The 22,291-nt window shown below is 39.1% G+C and overlaps 1 protein-coding gene across 1 annotated transcript; it reads left to right on the plus strand.

Moving 5' to 3' along the window:
- The first annotated feature begins 321 nt into the window (after nucleotides 1–321).
- Nucleotides 322–21,307, plus strand: rhbg (Rh family B glycoprotein). Its single transcript, XM_084727489.1, has 10 exons — nucleotides 322–749; nucleotides 8,125–8,311; nucleotides 8,883–9,033; nucleotides 9,153–9,300; nucleotides 9,911–10,077; nucleotides 12,494–12,631; nucleotides 13,170–13,303; nucleotides 15,533–15,654; nucleotides 17,273–17,346; nucleotides 20,358–21,307. Exons 1-10 carry the CDS (start codon nucleotides 572–574, stop codon nucleotides 20,433–20,435), a joined length of 1,377 nt encoding a protein of 458 aa, XP_084583615.1. The 5' UTR covers nucleotides 322–571; the 3' UTR covers nucleotides 20,436–21,307.
- The last annotated feature ends 984 nt before the right edge of the window (nucleotides 21,308–22,291 follow it).

The following is a 22,291-nucleotide window of genomic DNA, read 5'->3' on the forward strand; positions in this document are numbered from 1 at the left end:
TTTTTTTTTTTTTTTTGCACAAATGTAAAATACATGTGACTATGTGGATGGAAAGAAACCTAGTGATTAATGAGGCATAATTGATGCCTCTGGCTAAAGTCATATTTCTCAAGACTAGTCGACCCCAAAGTAGCTGATGAGTTGATAAAACCCCCGAACACAAATCACGAAAATAGAGTTCCAGCCACACATTGATGGATTATTGGTTGTTACTGACCTATAAGGTGAGCTCCAGCACTTCAGACCACCTTAAAAAGTACAGTAGCAGAGGGGTGGGGCTCAGAATGAGCCCGCATTATTCATGGTGGAGGAGGCAGATCCAGTAGGTGTGACCCAGCAGAACAAAAACACACATGAAAGACCAGCTCTTGTGTCTGTCTGCGAGCTGCTTCTTCCACCCTCACACACACACACACCAGTCTCCTGTCTCTGCACTGAGGACACCCCTGGGTGTGTGTGAGAGAGACAGAGTGTGTCTAACTTTTTGTGCTGGATCTTTAATCCCTCTCATCCCCAACTCTAAGAACGAGCCTCATTCACCCCCTCCACCTCATCTCACTGGGAGGAAAACATGACGGACGCAGCAACCAACATGCGGCTGAAACTGCCGATCACCTGCTTCTTCCTGGAGATCATCCTCATCATCCTCTTTGGCGCGTTGGTGCAGTACGACCATGAGACAGATGCAAGGGCATGGCATAACCAGACCCACCCTGACTATGACAACGACTTCTACTACCGCTACCCAAGTGAGTGTCCTGTGGGGGTTCGGGGGTTCAGGGTCAGAGGTTACAGTGGGGCTTTGATTCTCAGTCTGTACTCTGTTTAGATGAAACATCAGGCAGACTTTCTCAAGTGAAAAGACTGTACATCACTCTTTCTTAACAAACACTGACAACTAGACAAGAATAAATGCTTTAACACATATATATTTTAAAAAATTGCAAAATTTCTATATTTTTAAACATTGCACAGATTAGTGTTGTCAGTATTATCACATTGTATATTTTTGTAAAATACTTTACTAAATACTTAAAAAATTAATTAGTTCAACTAATCCATCCAGTTTATCCTTCATTTTAAAACCAATTGCTTGGTTGCAATTGGAGAAAAGACACTGACTACAATCCCCATGATGCCATTCTGCCTCTTCCTTTTTAGGACATGCAGCAAATATCAGAATTGGTAACATAAATACAGCTCGGAAAGTCATGGAAATAAATTAAAAAAATAGACTTTGAATTTGTCAATATTTATCCATTATCTTTCTCAGATGGCAAAAGTCTCTCAAAAAAAGTCACTTAACTTAAAACCTTTTTAGGTTATTTATGTTGTTTCAACACTCAGATACAGGTCTCAAATGAGAAAATGAGAACAGATAATAGATGATTAAACAGCCATTTTTTTTACATCATATGTGACGTAAAAAAAAGTCAAGGGGAGGTAAAGTTTTCACACCTGAAGATTAAATTCTTTGATATTTTGTCCACCACAAACAGTAGTGTCTTTTGGTTTTTGGGGCGTGGACTCTCAAGTGAATCCTTTTTGTCTAATTTTATTGTAATTTCACAAACAGTTTTTGTCTTTCCATCGATGCTTACTGTTCCTCTCTAACACCATAATTCTACCCTCTCTTACATGCTCTCTCAGTGATCTTTACATATCTGTAAGTATGGCATTCATGCATGTTACACAAACTCTATATTCAGAATATTTGGGTTTCTGTCTAACTGTCAACACAACATAATCTCATGGGATGGTGTAAATATAGTACGCCACTATTTAATACATTTAGCATCACATGTCTGTACATTTTAAAGCTGCACCCTCGGGTCTGAGCCTAACTCCACCCACTGCATCATTTTGAGAAATGCTAAGAAGTGGGCGAGGGGCTGAGGACGGTGGTGGGGCAGGAGTGCACAGGAAAACCACTGTATTAGGGTGTGGCCTTGTGGCTACATAGTGTGTGACCTGGGAGGTAAGGAGACGCCGATCAGAGCAGACTGACCCGGGTTCACTGTAGCATAAACAGCATAGCACTAGGTCATCAGAGCTAACTAGAACACAGGGAAAAAGTGTTGCACACTCTGGCTCTGCATGCATTTCTTTTTATTTTTAAAACCTATCAGCCTTCAGGCCTTCTTCAAAATCAAACATCGTGGTGAAAACTAGAATTTCCACCTTGCGGTTGTGTCTCGCATACCTACCAGACAGGTTCCAGTTTGCATCCATGTCAATAGTGAAGACTTTGAAGGATTTTAATTAAAGGTATTAAATGTTGACCCTGCGAAGCAGCTTCAAGTTTCCAGCTGGCTCTGCTGGTAGTAACCTGACACACCAGATGGTTTGGGTTCTTGTGTGATCTCATGAATCCAGCTTCCACGAGGAGGATACTCTCCGACATCATGTGGTTCATTGATCTGATTGGTTGAATGAATTTAGCCCGTGTTAGACGTGAATGACAGATAGTTCATCCAACCACCTACTAAGTGTCATATGAAAGTGCCTGCCCTTTTCCAAACAGGACAACTTCCCAGATAGTTCTGTGTAACAAACCATCTGGAGTGTCAGGTTAATTAAGTGAGTTTTTTTTCGGTAAGAAACATGCTGTTTTCAGTTTTTACAGCGAAGCACAGAAGACTGATAGAGAGCAAAACAATATTATGTCACAGTGAAGCTGACCTTTGACCTTTTGGATATAAAGCGTCATCATTTTGTGTGATATAGCTCAGCAGCTATCATATTCTGTGTCTGCACTGAAACACAGAGAGTCTGCTGGAGTTTTGACAGTCACTAGAAGCCCGTTCAAATCATGGCTCTTGGTAATCGATTCTGTGTGATAGGTTACGTGTGTTGTACCTGCTAACTGTTAGCGGCTCAGAGAGGCTGAGAGGCTCCCCAGTGTGTGTCTGCGTACGTGGTCATCAATTGAGGAAAAGAATGCGCTTCTTCGGTGCTACTGCGGCTGTCAAAAGCACCAAAAATACAAAGCAGAGATGAATGATGCATGTAAAAGTGACAACCATGACGAACCGTCTCTGCTTAATATAAGTCAGTACAGACTAAATGGCATGAAATGACATGCAAAAAAGAAAATCGGCATGTTATTCATAAGCCATCTGATGATACTAAGCTGGTGAACATTGTCATCTTGTTGGGGAAAGGTTTTATTCTGAGTAAAGTGATGAGAAACGCTCTTGTGTCCCTAATTGGACGGGTCTCATTCTTTCTGAGTGAACATTTTACAGAGATGTCTTCCACTCCGCTGCTGTCCCATGGAGGCAAATCCATTGATCGTTAATTTCCTGATTCATATGAATAGATGGTGTAGAATAAAAGCCTTTTTCCTTCACAGGCTGGAAGGGAAAAAGGCTGCTGATTACAGGCTGTAAAATGCTCATTACTGCTTTCATAAAACACTTTTTTTTTTATCCGCTGACACACTACAGACAAAACTTAATTGTTTTTCAGCATTTATTAATCTTAATCAATACAAGAATGAATTTATAGCAGTGTAGTCTGAATATGTTCTAGGTTTTATAAATTTGTGTTTGATGTCAGACTTAAAATATTAAGGAGACATCATTCAACCCTGTTCTCACCTAATATGCCACAGCAAATACATGATTTAAAAATGAGGAAAATCAAATCAGTGCAATCAATACACATTTCCATGTGTATTTTCATTTTCCACTTGCAGTTGTAACAAAAACTTTATATAGCGTTCTATAATTCATCTCCTCACCGTTCCACCTTAACAAATCAGCCTTGAGTAACATGACAGAGGGCCGGTGGGCGTGTCTTCACAGACGCTTTCAGCCTCTCTTTCTCTCAGGTGTGTGGGGTCATGTCCCGGAGCAGAGCAGAGAATGATGGGAATGTAAAGAGGCGCATTCTCTCTTCTTACTTAATAACATTTAAATCTCCAACATGCAACCTTCCTCCTGCAGGCGAACAGCATCCACACCCTCTTCCTGTCAGTCACTGAACTTTTCATCTAAAAGTTTGGCATCTGACCTGAGGCAAAACTAACCTGCAGGAGTTTGCAGGCCGCCACAGACACTAGAACCAACCGAAGCCGCTAAAAGCTAATATTTTTTGCCACATGTCAGCATGTTTAATTAGACTATTTTAGGTAATTCTTTCACCCAATGATTTTCTTTATTCTACTGATATTTTATACATTAAATGTTTTGTAACTATTTCATGAAACAGCAAGAGAAATCAAACAAAAGAGAGAAAGCTGCAGAAAACTAAGGGCAATATTATTTAAAAGTGATCTAAATCTAATGACTCTGTAAGAAAGTATTCTTATGCATATTTGCACAGAGACTGACACACATGGTTTCAGGATACAAGCTGATTGTGTGTGTCAAGTTTTGATAGCTAATAATACAGAAGGTTGGAGGACCAGATGTGGAAAGAGTCATTTGAATGACCTGAACTTTCATGAGGGAGAAAAAATTCAGTATGTCAACTGTGTAAGCTTTTTCCCAAAAGTCAGCCAATTTGTAGTAACTAGAGTATGAATGTATTTTTTAACATGCACATTTCACTCTTTGTACAGCATAGGGTCAAAACAAGATTAACAGGAGAAGTGCTGCTGAAGTGCCCTTGAGCAGTTGACTTGTTACTGGTCTGTATCAAAGCATGACATGTGACCTCTGTTCTTTGTCTGAGTGTGACCCCTGAAACACCTATTTAAGAAAGCATGCAGAGCGTTAAAGACTTTCCTTAAGAAACAGCTTTGCAGGGTTTCCCCCAGTGAAGATGTTAGGCCTGGTGGCATGTATCTTATCCATCCCTCATTACCACTGTAGTGGAAATTCTGAAGAACGGTTCACTCAGACACTGAAGAAGAGTTCAGGAGTCCCAGATGACTTACACAGGAGTATTTAATGAAGCTCGATCGAGGAATAATTCAGCTACACTAAGAAATTCTCTGAGCTAAACCAGAAAGTAGGCGACACATATTAGCATTCTTATGGTCTGATGATCCGATGATTCAGTTCATTCCTAAACCATAACCAACAATTGTTTAAAGAGGACTTGAATACCTGCTGCTGGTGTTTGATTAGGTTTAGACGATGAATAGATAGATAAAGATCATAAGAAATGGATGTTAACAGTTCGTAAAAAGCAGGATGTCCTCCACTCCTGACACACACAAGAGGAGACAGACTGTCTGAGGTTAGCAGTGAGTAAAGGTTCATTAGATTTAATGGTTTCAGATAATCTTTAACTTGACGCCTTCACTGTTACGGGAGGTGAAACAGAAGTTCACCTTCATGTGTCAGTGCTCTGTACACATAACCTCCATCCTCCATCCTTACTGCACGCTTGGAAAAAAAAACAAAACACTAAAATAAACAGACAACTTCACACTCAACAGGTCAGAGACATGCAAACACACCTGACTATTGTTTTTTGTTTAAAGCAGAATCATGTGCAGCCTGTAAATCCTGTGTGTGTTGGTGGTCTTATAGTGAATGCATTGTCTGCTCCATATGTTCTCGTGAGATAAGGATGGTATGTCAACTGAAAATATGCTTTACAAGTCTGCCTGTTGGGCAACAGATCACCTGAAGGTGAACGAGGCAGACGAGTGATGTCCTGTGTCCTGTCCTGTGGTTGTTAGAGAGGTCACAGGTTTGATCCCTACAGCAGAAAAACTTTCCTGTTGAATTGTTCACGATTTAAAAAAAATGACAAGTAGGTCCTGTAGTTTTAGAAGTGTTGGAATGGCTTAAAAAAAAAAAAAAAAGAAAAAAGCTGCCCCTGATTGGAGTATTGGTTGACTCTGCGACTGAATTTGTACAGATTATTGTCAAATTTCTTTATGGTTCTGACAATATAGCAAGAAGGGTGAGTGGAACATCATATGAGAGGGTGAAATGGACATTGTGGAATTTTTTTTTTCACTATTATCTTACTTTATGCCATGACAAATATAAATATATGCAAGTATAAATTATAGAACACGCAACTGCATGAAACAATCTGTCAAGGTAATTTTAGGTGTAGTTTCAAATCATGTTACATTTTAGTCTCAGCCCGGCTGTCTTTTCCTCCAAATCACAAAAGTATTAACCTCTTTCCCATGTGGTATCCAGCAGTTCAGATGGTTTCAGTTTTGTTTGCTGACTTAAGTCTTTCTAGCCCCTGAGGCTGTTTTTTGTGATTTACTGTAGGTGAACTGTCCTTTTAAAGAGAAAGTGAAGAGATAAGATAAGGAAGATAAGAAATCCATTAGTAGAGAGTTCACTTTTGCGGAGTTCAGAGTTTAAAGTTTCTTTTTTAACCTATAGGCATGAAATAACTGGGGGGAAACACAAAGGTCAGCTGTGGCTCAGGAGGTGGAGTGGGTCATCCACTGATCACAGGGTTGGAGATTTGATCCCTACCCTCCTGTCCACGTTTCAAATAGTCCATGGGCAAAACGCTGTTTTGGTCTGTCCCATTTGACAGCTGCACAGTAGAATATGACACCCCAACTTTGACTCCCAACCAACTTTTTCGGTTCCGAACCAGTTCGTTTTTGGTGGAAATGCTCTGAACAGTTCAAAATCAGGTGCTTAAAACAGAACAGAACATGCCTGAGAGCTTTAAAATGGTTCTTCTGAAGTCTAAGCGTGACATAATTGAGAATATGTCTATATTTTATACAGTCTATGGACCAACACCCTGCATGGTACCGTGCTGCCTTTAGTGTGCACTAAAAAAAAATGCATTTACCAGCAATGCCAGAACTCTGATGACAGTTAGACACTAATTCTACCCAGCAGAGCCTGTCATTGAATTGATTGTACGGTGTCCTCCTGGATGTCTGTGCGTGAATCTGGGCCAAAATGCCAACGGGGACACTGGCAACACCTCCGCCCAGCAATGCCAATGGACATCACCATGGCGACAGCAGCACCAGCACAGTGCAATATTGTGTGTGGCACTCTGGGACAAATAAGGAGAGTTAGGAAGCAGTGGTCCCAAACTGTGTGAACCAAGACAATGAGGGTAGAAGGACACATCAGGCTGCAGGTTGACAGAGTTCATCATCCTTGTTTTTAGAGTTCATCTGGTTTTTTAAACTGTGGATGAGCTTTATTTTGATAATATAAAGTCATATGAGAGCTTTTAAAGTCTTGATTTTCTAAACATGACCATCACTTAATAAAATTTCCACAGTAACGCTGTGTAGGCATGAGTCACAGCTGAACCTACAGTCCCTGTTAACTAAAGCTTATGTAACTGTGCTCATTCACAGGCTGTTTTCAATGACAAAGACCAGTGTCTCAGTTGTTGGCAGTGATTGGGTGTTTTTGTTGAGGCTTTTGAGGAGCAGATATGAGGTTGATGTAAATGACTGGGATCCTCACTGAAGTGCTCCAGACACTCAAGACACTCAGATGATTAATCATCTGAGTTGGCTAAAATTCTCTGGTTCCAGCTTCTCCAAAGAAAGTTTGCTGCTTTCTCAGTTTTGCATCATTGGAAACTGAATATCTTTGGATTTTTGACTGTTAGTTGCATAAAACAAGCAATCTGAAGACTTGGGCCCTGCAAAATTTAAATGCCATTTTTCAATTAATCAAGAAGGTAACTGGTAGATTACTCAATAGTGGAAATAACTGTTTAGTCGTAGAGTTAATCATAAGCCACAAAGCTCTGTGCTGTAATGTGCTGGAAACTTGGAGTCACTTTCAAATTGATGTTAGAGATACGTAGACTGGCACCTGTTGCTCATAGAGAGTTGAGTGTCATCTGCATAGCAAAGGAAATAAATACTGTGCTTACAATGTTTTCATTAGTAATAAAATAAAAAAGTTTAATTGAAAGTAGCAGTTAAAAGTAGTGGTCCCAGTATTGAGCCTTGTGGAACTCCACACTGAAAGATTGAATGTATTAGGTTCAATGTTTACAGCTGTGCATAACAATTTTTCCAACTTATCAATAAATTGTCAGTCTGCTTTTTCTTTCATGTTTTATATGTTGTGGGCCCCTGACCATTTCAGCCCATTTTACATCTCCAGCATATAAAACTAACAAAAAGGCCACAACCGACACAAAGCACTGGTCCTCAAGCTCGTAGTCTCCATAATCAAAACCCATATTTTCTACGTTGTGCAGGTTTCCAGGATGTGCACGTGATGATCTTCATCGGTTTCGGCTTTCTCATGACCTTCCTGCAGCGCTACGGCTTTGGCAGCGTGGGTTTCAACTTCCTGATCGCAGCCTTTGCCTTGCAGTGGGCCACGCTCATGCAGGGCTTCTTCCACGGCATGCATGGAGGCAAGATCCACATCGGCGTGGAGAGGTATGTGGTAAACATACTGCACATGTATAAATACACACAGGCCACACACACATACACAAACAGCATGTTGAACATACAAAATCTGTTCACCACCTATTTGTTTTTAAGTTAATATTTTTTCATATACTTCAGAGCAAGACACATCCTGAAGCATGTTGAAAAGTTTTGCCTCCCAATGACAAGAGCTCCATATATGTAGCATGAGTGTTGCTAATTACACCAAAACGTTAAAAAGTACTCAGGTCTTCAATAATTTGCATGCAAAAGTTCCAACATCTGAATGGCCCCCATGGCAAGCATGGTAAGAGAGAAACACAATAAAACAAAACAAAACAAAAAGAGTTAAAATAAGTGAAAATGCTCTGTTGAACTGAAGTGGAAATTCCAAAGATGATGTAGTGCAGCTTTAAATTTTCTCAGATCTTAAGCTGAGAGGAAATGACAACACTGACGTAAAAAATACTTCATGGGATATTTGCAACAACCCTGATAACTATATCATAAATATTAATTTGTCCCTGCACAAGCAACTGTAGTAATGTCTTCTATTTAACTCTTTTTTTTTTTTCAGTATGATCAATGCTGATTTCTGCACCGGCTCTGTGCTCATCTCGTTTGGAGCTGTTTTGGGTAAAACCAGCCCTGTCCAGCTGCTGATCATGGCCATGTTTGAGGTCACACTCTTCGCTGTCAATGAGTTCATCCTGCTGTCTCTTCTGGGGGTGAGTTCCAAAAATCAGATGTAGTGTAGCAGTAACTGAAGATCTTATATAATGTATCAGCCACCAATGGTTGATAAAATATACACGTATCTCATTTTTAAAAATCAACTTTGTTTTAGACCAAGGATGCTGGAGGCTCCATGACCATCCACACGTTTGGCGCCTACTTTGGCCTCATGGTGACCCGAATCCTGTACCGGCCCAACCTGGATAAGAGCAAACACAGGAACAGCTCAGTGTACCATTCTGACATGTTCGCTATGATTGGTAAACATCTAACAACACACAAGCTTTATTTGTACATAATAATACTGTCGCTAACTTTAAGCTGAATGACTCATGACTTTGGTTGGTCTTTAGTCATTCGAGTCGGGAGTTTAATAAGCCTCCAATCCCAAAGATTGAAAATGAACTTAAGCTACATTTTCCTGACAACAGATGTATTTTGAATCAATCTATCAGCAGCCAGTAACATTGTGCCAGCTGGAGGAATGGGGCATTTATCAGTAAAAAAAAGAAACTGTAAAACTGTAAATTTATTATACCAAACGTTCTGTTTATTAAATTTAAAATGTCATTACATTTGCAAACTTTTGCACTCAGACTTGACAAAACAAGGACTTTAGCAGTAAAAAAGGGCTGCAACATATACATGTCTCCCATCCCCTTTAACTGGGATTTACCTAAATTAAGTCCTAAGTTTATTATCATGCATAAAATCTCACATTGGCTGGTAAACATGAGTGTGTTGCATGCTGTTTACAGTTGCACGTCACTGCTATTTGGAACTATAATTTGTGGAATTGCCCAATGCAGCTTTAACCTCATTTGTAGTGATAAACCAGTCGACTGCCGCCCTAACTGTTGTGCCTCTCAGGTACCATCTACCTGTGGATGTTCTGGCCCAGCTTCAACTCTGCCATCACAGCTCACGGAGACGACCAGCACCGCACAGCCTTGAACACCTACTACTCCCTGGCAGCCTGCACCCTGTCCACCTACGGCATGTCCGCCCTCACAGCGCACGACGGCAAGCTGGACATGGTGAGGACACTATCATACTATCATTTCCAAAATCAAATCAAGAAAAAACAGTAATGAAGACTCATGAATTAGACAAATAAGATTCACAGATTTAGAGATACAAACATATATAACTTAGAAACATAAAGGGTTACACCTATAACCATCTGTGAAAGGTTTCACCCAGAACCCCCTATGACAGCTTCTATAGAGAACATGTGTATGGTGCAATGATTTTAAAAGAACCCTCTGGGCCCTTTCCCACCAAATAAGATCTGATTTTTGAACCAGTTCCAGTCAAGATCCTTGGAACCTTGGTGCTATCCAGTGAAACAGGCCAACATTTCCACCAGTTCTGAGCAGAACCATTGTAATCAAGGATGTCATCAACAGAGGGCGCTGAAGAATGCACCTGTAGATTATGACACGCAGACTTTGGTTCCCAAAGAAAACCTGCTATTGTTTGGTTCCTGCCGGGAGCCAACTTTTCAGGTTTCAGACTAGTTAATTTTCAGTGGAAATGTTCAGAACGGTTCAAAAGATTCACGAACTGGAACAGTTCCATGTGGATTGAAAAGGGCTCTCACTTCAGAACCTTTTAACATTCTAAGGGTGCTTGTTATATTCCAAGGGTTTTATCTAGAACCCACCCAAAGGGTTCTCCAGAGAACCCTTTTATATTATAGTACAAAGAATCCTCGAAGGAGTTCTTCTACAATCTTTGACAAAACCTTTCTTCAAAAAGAGTTCTTCAGAAGCAAATGTTTCTGAGCAGAACCTCAGCAGAACCTTTATTTCTGAGTGCAGTTCACAATAAAAAAAAAACCCAGGGAAGGTGAAAGTTAGAATAAAAACAGCCCGACAGCAGGTGTAATAAATTCTCTCACTGACAGGGAAGTACTCAAGTAAAGACAAGAATCTAGAGAGGTTTTGTAACATTTTGAAGTCTTGTCAGCAGGGTGGATCAGAGTTTAAAACTCATGACCGAGTTACTCAAAAGATAAAAGCTGATGAATGTGTCACCTGAAGATACACTCCTCCCCCCGAAAAAAGTGAGTTGTGACTAAGTCACATGAAGGCTCATGTGAGTCAAACACTGTATGATCACTGTCAAGCTCAGCTGTCAACAGTAAATCATCCTGAGATCAAGATGAGACATTCCTGAGCTGATAGTGATCAAACCTCAGAGTGAATCACATTCAGTGGACATACCATATGGCCTGTTGATAGTAAAGACAAGCTAATCAGTTAATGGAGTCAGCTTGTCTCTAATGCATACCACCCGTTTACTGGCTCACCTGTATGTGGCGTGAATGAGGCAGCAACATGTTGGAACCACACTCATTGTTCCTGCTGCTCAAATCAGTCTCATCTTATCAACTGTTACGCACATTTTTTAAGTTGCTCCATTTACAGCTGTGCAGATCCATTTATGTTTCCTCACTTTTCCTTTACAGAATTAGAAACCAAAAGGAAGATTTGTTATATTTTTAGTTTAATATTTAGTATAGTGCAAGTAGGAGATAAAGCAAAAAGACTCACAGTAGACAGGTGTTGGCAATCAGAGCAGAGGGATTAAAGATAAGCAGTGAAGTGTTGTCTAGTGGCAGTAAATGTAAAGTTTGTACACAAAAACACTGCAGGGAAAGCTCAAGAAGTTCTTGTGTCTTCATTCCCATCATCCATCCATGGTTGCTTCATGCTCTGTCTGCACTCTGTACACGAAACATTGTGTACAGCTGCATCATAGATGTGTGTGGTTTATTGCACTTGTGACCACAGCTGACCTCGCCCATCTGTGCAACATGCTTGAACCTTTCAACTCACGTGCAGCATGCAAGATTTAATGTGTGAAATGAGAGTGCTGATTTTTAAGTTGAATATATGAAGTTGTTAAATGATCATCAGAGATCTAGTTTGTGTCTGACTGTGGTTTCTAAACTTGAAAGTGGCTCAAATCCCTTAATGTGTCCTGCCCAGACACCAGGACAGAAAGTCTCCTCATTTATTTTAGTTGGATTTGTTAAACACTTTTTATTCAGTTAATCTTCAATTATACTTTCAGTACATTTTATTTATTAATGTAAAGGCCTCTTGTAAAATTTTGGTAGAGAAATTATGTGTATACTTTATTTTAAATATTTTTATAGGCCTACAAGTAGTCCAGTGTCAATTTATTGAGCCTAAAGGTACTGGAACATCCCCCACGTTGCTATACCACCATTTTCTCAGAAAAAAAAAGACCTCAATGTATTCAATAGTAGTTACAATCCAGTAGCAGTTATATAGTGCAGAGCTAAACCGTGAGTTTGGGGATTAAATTGTGTTTTACTGTTGTTTTAAAGTTTTAAAAACTCCTCTGCCTCTGCAAAATGCTTAAACACAACTCATTAAAAATGTAGTAGATTAAGTCTCACCCTCTGTTCAATCTCTTTAGGTCCACATCCAAAATGCTGCTCTGGCCGGTGGAGTTGCAGCGGGAACAGCTGGCGAAATGATGCTGACGCCTTACGGCTCCATGATTGTCGGTTTCTTGGCCGGTATCATCTCTGTTCTGGGCTTCAAGTACCTCTCAGTAAGGATGATTCAGCATTTAATATTTTATGATGAAGTCAGTGAAGATACTGTAGAAATTAGAGGAAGAGGCTTCAAGATTAAACCATAAATTTTCAGTTAATTAGTAAAAGAAAAAAATCGATTTTTAATGGCTTAATGTTTTCAATTGTTTCTGCTGTCAAATCTAATAACAGTGTGATGGTAACAGGCAAGAAATGGCAGCAATGCACCTGGAAAGTCTATTTATATTAATGGATCTGGAATATATTAGCGAGTGTATGTAATCATACATTTCATTACTGCTGTAATCAAACCTAAAATAATCTGCCACACACAGCCCTGATATTACATTTAAATATGAGAGAACAGTTAAGTGGGTGTAGTGTGGGATTTGATTTCCACTGAGAGCCGCCTTTATAAAGGATATTAGTGAAACTGTAAAGAGCTGGGGATGAATGTGTTCGCCAAATGTTATAAATTAAAGGGATAAGTGTGTTCAGTTCCATCCACAACACTGACAGAACCACATGATCAGCTGCCTCTTTTCCTCCTTTCAGCCCATCCTGGAGGAGAAACTGAAGATCCAAGACACCTGCGGGGTTCACAACCTGCACGGCATGCCCGGCGTCCTGGGCGCTATTGTGGGAGCGGTGACTGCTGCTGTGGCGACCGCAGACATTTATGGAGAGGGGTAAAACATTTTTTTTGTGTTGTCATTGCCATAATCACCTCATGGCTGGGAAAATCACACTTGTCCGTAAACATGGCGGTTCGTGGTGCCTGGCCTGGCATCGGCACACCAATTCACAAATGCAAATTAGTCTGGAACCACTCAGTCCAGTTTTGATTTCCAAAGGGCGTCATCAATGACTGCAGACCAAAATGCCTCTGGACACAGAAGTGCTTGTTCTTCCACTGACAGGTTCAGATTGTTGTTTTAAGTATCTGATAACTTTATGTAAAGGTTTGCTATCGAGAGTAAGATCGTTTTTGTTTTACCAGAATCAGTTGTTATATTGCAACAGTAGTTTTATCTCACAGATCATTGTAAAACATCATTCAACAAAATGAAACTCACTAAAACCATCTAGGTTCGTCTGTCCATTGGGCCAACAATCACCATACCTCACTTGGTTGAAATAAACCCTTAAAGAAACAGTTCACCTGAAAAAATAAAAATGCATATTTTTTCATTACAGCTCAGCTGAGGAGAACGGCATTAATGTTAACATCCCACACAAGCATGAGCCTCTTATCCATGAGTAGATGCATCTATATCATATCAAACCCCATATATTTTTTAAAAGGTTGTGATTGGTCACACCAGATCCAGGTTGGCTGAAAATCAATCTGAATGGGAGGGGGACCAGACACATCTGCCACAGCAAACAAAACATTTTTTGCAGATTCTTCTGGTTGCAAACTGTCTGTAAGGCGTCATAGTAGATAGACTCACGGTAGTTATGTTGGAGGTCCAAGATCAGTCTGGCAGGAAAACTTTCAATTTGATTGTGTTCTGTACTCAGCAGTGAGTGAAAGTTAAAAACACACAAATGGGAACCATCTTCTGCATACTGCTGTTAGAAACTGAGAATGACTGAAAATGAGCCTGATCAGTAATCAATTAGTAATCAATACACACAGTATTTATCAAATAAGTAACCTACAGTGGTCAGCATACTTTAGCACTTACCTGGTGTTTCTGTAATGGTCACAAAATGTAAAAAAAAAAAATATGCGTATTAGCAGTTTGAATTAAACTAAAGCTCCTTCTGCCCTCTGGGGGAAAATTTTACACCAAACTCCCTTCAAGAAATATGACATATTAACAATTCCTCAAGTGTCTGTAATTACACATAACCCTAGAAACTCAAGATAAAGGCCATGATATGTCGACATGTTTTTGTCAATTCGGCATCAGCATAATCCATAAAGGTAAACTGTATTTGCGTAAAAACTTTACATTTGGATCAAACACAGACTCATTAAATTGTCAGCTTGTTGTATCATACATGTGTGGTGTATTTAAGAGACTTTTTCGATGTTACTGAAGTAAGTACCAGGTTTGCTGCTTCCTGTTTGGTGCTGTAGAGAGTGCACTTACCAAGCGATAATACTAAACATGTTTTATTTTATTGGAACGTCAAGTCAAGAAAAAGACGGACTTGAAACAGCTCGGAATGAGTTTTACTGAATGAAAAGTGGGGATGCAAAGTCACATCTTTGCTGCTCCTTCTGCTCCATTGCTCAGGCACCACTGGATAGAAACATAAGATTTTAAACCAGGCTGTAAATTTGTGTACTTACATGAATGCAGAAGCAGAATATTGTTTTAAATCAAGCGCATAAGTTGGGTAAAACGTAGCTCGACTGTCACCTAAAGGCGTCTGCTTTGTAAACTACATACTGTATGTATTTACTAATAGGGGTTATGGGTGATATCAGCCTGTAGCATGTGAGAGATGAGAAGATACATGTCATGTGACTTTGACAAGCCTTCACTCGACTGTTTTCAGCTGAGGGACCAAAAACAACGGCAGTGGTTTGTCCTGAATTTCCACATTTTTCACTTCACTGAATAAGATAAACTCTGTGAGGGTATGAACGCAGGACGGTTACAGATAACACCACTGACAGATATCAGCTTTCTTCAGGCTCCTCTCACATTCTTCATTAAGTGAAAAGTCAACATGCAAAGAAAGACGTCAAAATGTGGCATTAGTGGCAGATAAAGTCTGTTTACTGTATCTAAAAACCATCTGTGCCTCTGTGTGTTTTATTTTGTCATTTGAGTCGAACAGTTAGTTAAATTATTCATATCTCAGTGTCACCAAGACCGATCTTTGTATACGTCTCTCAAAAACGTGAGACTGATCCAGCAGTGTCAACTCTCTCTCTTTTCCCCCTCTGTGTGTTCCAGTATGAAAGACGTGTTCCCTAAAGTGGCAGATGGAGATTCTACGGCGTCTTTCCAGGGCGGTATTCAGGCCATTTCCCTTGCTGTCACCCTCGGGATCGCCCTGCTGGGAGGGCTCATTGTCGGTAGGTGTCACATCCTACCCAGTTACTCGCATAAAGCACTCACAGCACTCTTAAACTGGACACTGGACGAGCATTTGAGCAACACACTGTTAAGCACTGAATGGAGATCAAAAGTTTCCAGATTAGGTTAAAATTTGGCTTAATGTGGTTAAAAGCTTTTATCAGTAACGCCACATTTAAACATACTCCCTGATAACTCAAAAACTCTCAAACTTTTACTTTCAAACAAATTTGGTCTGTAATTAGCTTAGACTTTTAGATAAATTAGTACTTGCAGGGAAGACTCATTAACATGGATTTAAAAAGTAAGATTTTTACCATCCTTTATCATGTAATGCAGGTGCTCGTTGGGTTAATTACAAACACAAATGACTCACTCAACAATTAACTTTCTCAGCTGGTAGGATTTCTGTGTTTCAAAACTCCCTAAACTGTGTTTTTGGAAACTACAGAAGCAAATCCTCATATTATTTAACTCTTCACTGTGCATTCTCAGAACAGAGGTCATTACAGAGAGAACAAGTCTAATACAACAGCTGATGTATGTTATAAATGACAGAGTATGTGGTTTTTAAGAAAGAAAGCCAAGGTTATTTTATGTATGTAACACATTTTAGCACAAAAACACATGTGTAAACTCCCACCCCTCAATGTGTTTTCATGTGCATTGACTCTGTGACTCTGGAGACGGAGTTGATTGTTGAGTCTCATTCCTGTTCATCTCTTACTCCACTTTTAACATTAGAACATTTAACTGACGTGACTGATTAGCTGTTTCTGCTCCGACAGTTTCCTCGTGGCTCCATAATCGCTCCACACAGATCTGATGGAACCTTCCTCACATTAATGTCTGACTTCATCCTGTATTTTTACTGTTTGAAGGTCGAATGGCGCTCTTTTAATTGCATCACTTTCTTGCACCCTGCTCTTCAGCAATCGTTTAATGGTTTCCCAACTGAAGAACCGACTCCTAATAACTGGTAGTCCATTGAAACAAGCATTTATTCATATTTTTGAGATACATTTGGATGGAAACATGGATACAGACAGTAACAAAGGCACACACTGAAATACATGCAACAGAAACCTAAATGTATGGCTGCAGATTTGTGCTGCAGAGTGCTGGAGACGAGGGGCGTTTCCACACTTTTTTTGACTGGGGTGGCCCAAGTGCAGTACTGACGTATGCAGGAGTGGCATGAAGTATGCACTTAACGCATGCGTGCTGCACGTGCACCTTAATATCCCATTTTTCACATCTAATTTAATTAACATTACAGTGTCTTACAGCCTCTAATATTCCTGTGTTTTTAAAAATATAAATAGTAGTACTAGTTACAAAAAAATTTAAATAATATATTACATTACTGAAGTAAATTAACCTTGCAAAAAAAAATTAAAGTAGACTACATACAAAAGGAAAACAATGCACATTTAAGAACACTCAAACAGCCCAATGCCCCCTCTCTAGAGAGACACAAATTAATGATGAGCATGAAGTTTTATTCATCTGTCCAGTACAACACTGACTGGCTGATATAATTTAAATAAAAGATTGTTTCTTGTTGTGTCTGTAATGGACATGAAAATGACACGGTCTCTCTTCTTCTCGTGTAAGGTTTTATTTTGAAGCTGCCCATCTTCGGTACTCCCCCTGACACCCTCTGCTTCGAGGACAGCATCTACTGGGAGGTGAGTCTGACAAAACAAGATGGTAATAATTTTATAATTCTGTCTCGATCATGGGGAAAATGGAGACAGTGTTCAGTTAGTACCAGGACTGTGCAGAGACCTTTAAAAGGGCAGGTGCTCAGAGTTAAAAGAGAGCACGAAAAACTGCACAATAACAAAATTTACACCAACCTGTTGAGAAAGCTGGTATCACATGCCTTTAGATTCTTGAAAATTGTAGGCCTATTTTTCTTAAATATTGGGCCGTCCCTTAGTAAGATGCAAAAATGCATGGATGGGAAAAGAGAACCTGTCTGTCCTTCAAACTAGCAAAACAACCGGAGAACTGTTTCTTACAGTTTAACTACCAGTTTAACTGCATTCAGGACCATTCTTAGATCAATGCTGATGATGCACGATGCTGTGAAGCACTTATATGGGTGTCTGACTGGCAGAGGACAAAAAGTCATAAAATATACAGAGCACAGATTGGAACTTAGCAAACTGATTCATTTCACTTCCCGGCAAATCCATACTGAAGAGAGTTTTAGGCAAAGCAGAGAAGCTCAGCTGAACATGCAAAAATGTGACATTTGTCTACAGGCAAGCATACAATATAATTTAATATAAATGGGAAATAAGTTAATTAATTATTTGGGTTGAAATGTCAAGAAAAAATAAATTTTCTCTATAATTACATGGTTGTTCCCTGGAAATATATTTTGAAATGTTTATGAAATGAGGGACCCACAAAATAAAATGTTGTTATCTCATTAAACTTATTAACAACAAACCATACATTTTAATTATAGGGAAAATATAGGCAGTGTTCAACTGATAACATTACCAATTACTAAATTCTAATTTGTGAAGGAATTTTCCTCCTTTAGGCTAAAGGTAATAGGCTCTGGTCATGTTTGGGGTCAGTTACGACTCCTAAAAACGTATTTATTTTGTCCCAACGTCTCCTCTCTGTCTCTGGGCCGGGGCAGCTGTCCTCATAATGTTGTATCCATCCCGCAGAGACCGAGGCTGTAGGAGGATATAGGATATAGGAGGCTTGTGCTTTACCTGAGCATGCAAAATGTGAAAAGCAGAGTTCACAATACCAAGGCTGAATACTCCTCGACAGGAGGAAATCTACAGAAGTGGGAGGCAGTTAGATGGTGATTTACTTTGAGCTTCAACAAATGCTTCGATGTAATTCATCAAGGTCTCCTGAAACTCCTTCAATCACACGTTACACAGCTCACAGGATTTCCTTCACATAATTAAATGGTGAGGTAACCTAGAAAAATCTTTTAGTTACATTCAGCAGGTCAGCTGATCATGCAAACGTGAAACTTTTTTTTTTTCTCGTTATGATAAGAATCAAATTACAAAACTCTTGAGCTGTAAAATAAAGTGACTGTTCATAAGGCTTTTAAGCTCAAATTAACACCACAAAGATTGAAGTATTTTCTCCAGTCACACATGACATTTTCCTGCTGCAGAAAAGTGTAGCATTTAATCTTGCGACCACTAGATGGCGACGTCACACTGAGTCAGACAATCAGTCACCATGACGACACTGATCTTTGCCAGACGAGACACTACTGCTGTTTGACCAGCAGGTGGAGCAAACGCACCATCACACGATGTTATCGACCAGGTGGACGAATCCCTCCTGGATGATGTCACACCTTTTCACTTTGGGCTGACGTCATTCAGATTCCCCCACAATGCAATGTGCAACATGTCTGTGGCTCATCAGGCTTTTGTTTAATGTATCTGTGAGTAACTGCACGTTGCATATACAGAATTAATGCCTCTGGTTTCATTCGATCATCTACTAAAAAAGGCATTTTCTCATTGTGTTACAAAGGAATTAAATTATTAACTTATCAACATTACAGTGTTTCATCAACTGTTAAATCATAAATATGCAGTGTGAAATTCATTTTTAGACATTTAAAATACAGAAAAAGATAAAAATGTGTTTGTATATTTTCATTAAAGCTCGATGTTGGCCTAATGTGAGCTTATCACAGACATATTGGTATTTATTAAAGAACATATCCCCAGCATTATTTCCTGCTTTATGATATAGATTTAGCAAAAATAGAAAATATTTATGGTAACAAGATGAGCTCGCTGGCAGGTGTAAATACTGAGAAACTGCCTCTTGTTTTACAGCCTCCTTCTATTTGACTGACAGGGTTATCTAGCAGTGGACTGATACTGAACAGTGCTGATGTTTATTTAGCTATTTATTTTATTTATTAAATAATTTATTTTATTTTGGCAGTGTTCATTTCTACAATTGGTTGACAGCTTACATATTATTTTTAAAAAACAGCCTTCTGATTACCTTTACATAGTCAAGCTGGTGCAAAATCAGCGCACAGTCCACACAGAAAAAGTCCATTTATTTCAGCTCAGAAATTCACTATATTATCCACCATATTTGTAATCTAAAATTGATATCGGTCTGAAAAATCTCATATCGTTCACACTCAAATTTTTATAAATGTTTTTGTTTTGTCTTTTTTTTGAAAAAAAACATTTTTGATTCTATGTCCTAAAATGTAATTCCACTGTAATTGCTTTCACTCAAAACCAGGGCCTCAACTTAATGATTATTTTCAATTAATTGGTCGATTATTTTCTCAGTTAATAGTTGTTTGGTCCATGAAATGTCAAAAAAGAGAAAAATATCAATAAGGTGACGTCCTTGAGTGTCTTCTTTCACTCACATCCCAAAGATATTCAGTTTACTGTCAAAGAGGTAAAGAAAAAATACTCACATTTAAGAGACTCAAATCAAAGAATTTTGACTTTCTTCTGAAAAATGACTCAAACTGATTCATTAATTATCAAAATAGTTGACAATAATTTAATAATAGGTTATTATTTTTTTAATATATATCTGAAAGGTGAACATAAGAAACCAGGAAGCAGCCGTCGTGTAGCTAGAAAAACCATCAATCAGACTGTGTTTAGTCTGTGTTTGAGACAAGGTATCTCATTCTCCATCTTTCTCTCTGTCTTAGGTGCCCGGAGATGAGGGGACTCACGAGGGCCAGTTGACCACCGTGAGGACGGAGGAGTCTGAGAAGCTCAACAGCTAAACACACACGCAAAGAGACACGTAGACAGGATCACACACACACAGAGACACACACTCTGAGGTTTTAACATCCCAGCACTTGAGTATTACACCCTTTAGATTGTAAAAAAATAAATAAATAAAAATGTACACACATCGTGCTCATGTCAGCTGCCAAATGTCTGTTTTTTTTTTCTTGTAAAAAATATTTTTTCTGCAAAACAAAAAAAAAAAAAAAAAAAAATCCCTGTTTTAGGTTATTGACAGCTTTGTCCACTAGAGGTCGATCTAGAGCCACGTCCCTCTGAGCTACAGGCCTGTGAAAAGACTGCATTGGGAAATGATGTGTCTATTTGATGAAAGATGCTGTCTAATTGTCCCCTAAACCAGGCCAAGACACGGCTACAGAATTTAATTTCAGCAGCCGTTTCAAACCAAAGACAAACAGACTCCTTCAGAGCCAGAAACCTCCAGTCAACAGAAACGGCCTCACTGAGTTAAAAAAAAAAAAAAAAAAAGGATTACATTTTCATAGCAGACCAATTTTGTTTTTATTATTGTCTTTATTTTAAATAAAGGGATTTTCATGCAACACAATGCAGAGGAATAATGCTGTTTTTATGTATGTATTATCTCCTAATACTTCTGGATTTGGGTTTGTTTTTAATTTTATTTTCATTTTAAACTGTGTATGATTAGTTAGAATAGAAATGTCACTGTTGGTTCAGTCGTGTACATTTTATAGTAATTGTACTGTATGTTTTTTTTTTGTTTGTTTGTTTTAGATTGGCCTAAATCCATTTGGTAAAAGCCGATAGCTGCATTGAAACAATTTAATGTGAACTGAAACACAATATTGGATTAGTTTTTGGCAAAATAAACAGTTCAAGTGTGTGTGTCTGTCTCATTTATCATAAATGAAAATTAATAAATCATAAATCACAATTTATATCAATATGGACACAAAGAAATGAGGAAATAATCTGTCATTTTCCTTGACTTTTACTATAATAATTCAGTAATTTTATAAAAAATGTGGGAGAAAGGCGACTGGCTATGCAATCAACTCTCTGCTTGTTATGATGAAGGCCAGTCATCATTAGTCTTTTTGTTTTTTTCTTGAAGGCTTAATGACTGTGTAGCAATCACAGCAGAAGGGGTTAATGCCTCCAATCCAGATGGGGTTTGTCTCTCCCTGCGTAATTTACACAGTTTTACTTTTGGGGATCAAACGGCAGAAGAAAGCGGGTGTCCTTGTTAGATATGGTTTCCTCAGGGCCTGAGTATGAGGGGTGATTAATGCCACTGAGGAAGAGGAGGAGGAGGATGAAGAGGAGGAAGAGTCATCATGAACAACTACCCTTTCATTTGAGTAGGTCCTCCAGGATAAACACACTTCTCATGATCAGTTTGTGTTACGCCGGCAAAACGCCTAACAACATTCATTTTGAGCTTGACGAAGCAACTTTAAAAAACACGGAAATATTAACATTTTACTGAAATAACAAAATTATTCCATCACAAACCAACTGACCGACGTCAGGGATATTATAACGGAATCACACTCATCAATGAATTTTTACTAGAGGCCTTCACACTTCCCAGAACCAAACCAGACCAATGGGACCCATGAAGAACCAAGAAATGTCTGACCCAAACCCAGCCAGGAGACACAGACCCGATCGGCACCAAATTCACAGCTGATTGCTGTTAAGAAGTTAACACTAATTTACAAGTTGTCAGACCAAATCTTTGTGTCTTACCTAAAGTAATCATCTCCAGGGACGGATTTAGTCATCTTTGGGGGGCTAGGCCAAACCCAACCACTGGGCTCTCCACATCCCTTGTTCCCTCCCCCTTTACAACCCTCAGATAAAT

The sequence above is a fragment of the Lutjanus erythropterus genome, chromosome 9 (genome assembly GCF_056507025.1).
Source record: "Lutjanus erythropterus isolate fLutEry1 chromosome 9, fLutEry1.hap2, whole genome shotgun sequence".
Taxonomy (NCBI): domain Eukaryota; kingdom Metazoa; phylum Chordata; class Actinopteri; order Lutjaniformes; family Lutjanidae; genus Lutjanus; species Lutjanus erythropterus.

Coding starts and splice junctions, on each gene's coding strand:
- rhbg (XM_084727489.1), top strand. CDS start 572: ATGACGGACGCAGCAACCAACATGCGGCTGAAACTGCCGATCACCTGC. Junction 13,304..15,532: donor GCAGACATTTATGGAGAGGG/GTAAAACATTTT, acceptor TGTGTGTTCCAG/TATGAAAGACGTGTTCCCTA. Junction 15,655..17,272: donor GCTGGGAGGGCTCATTGTCG/GTAGGTGTCACA, acceptor TTCTCGTGTAAG/GTTTTATTTTGAAGCTGCCC.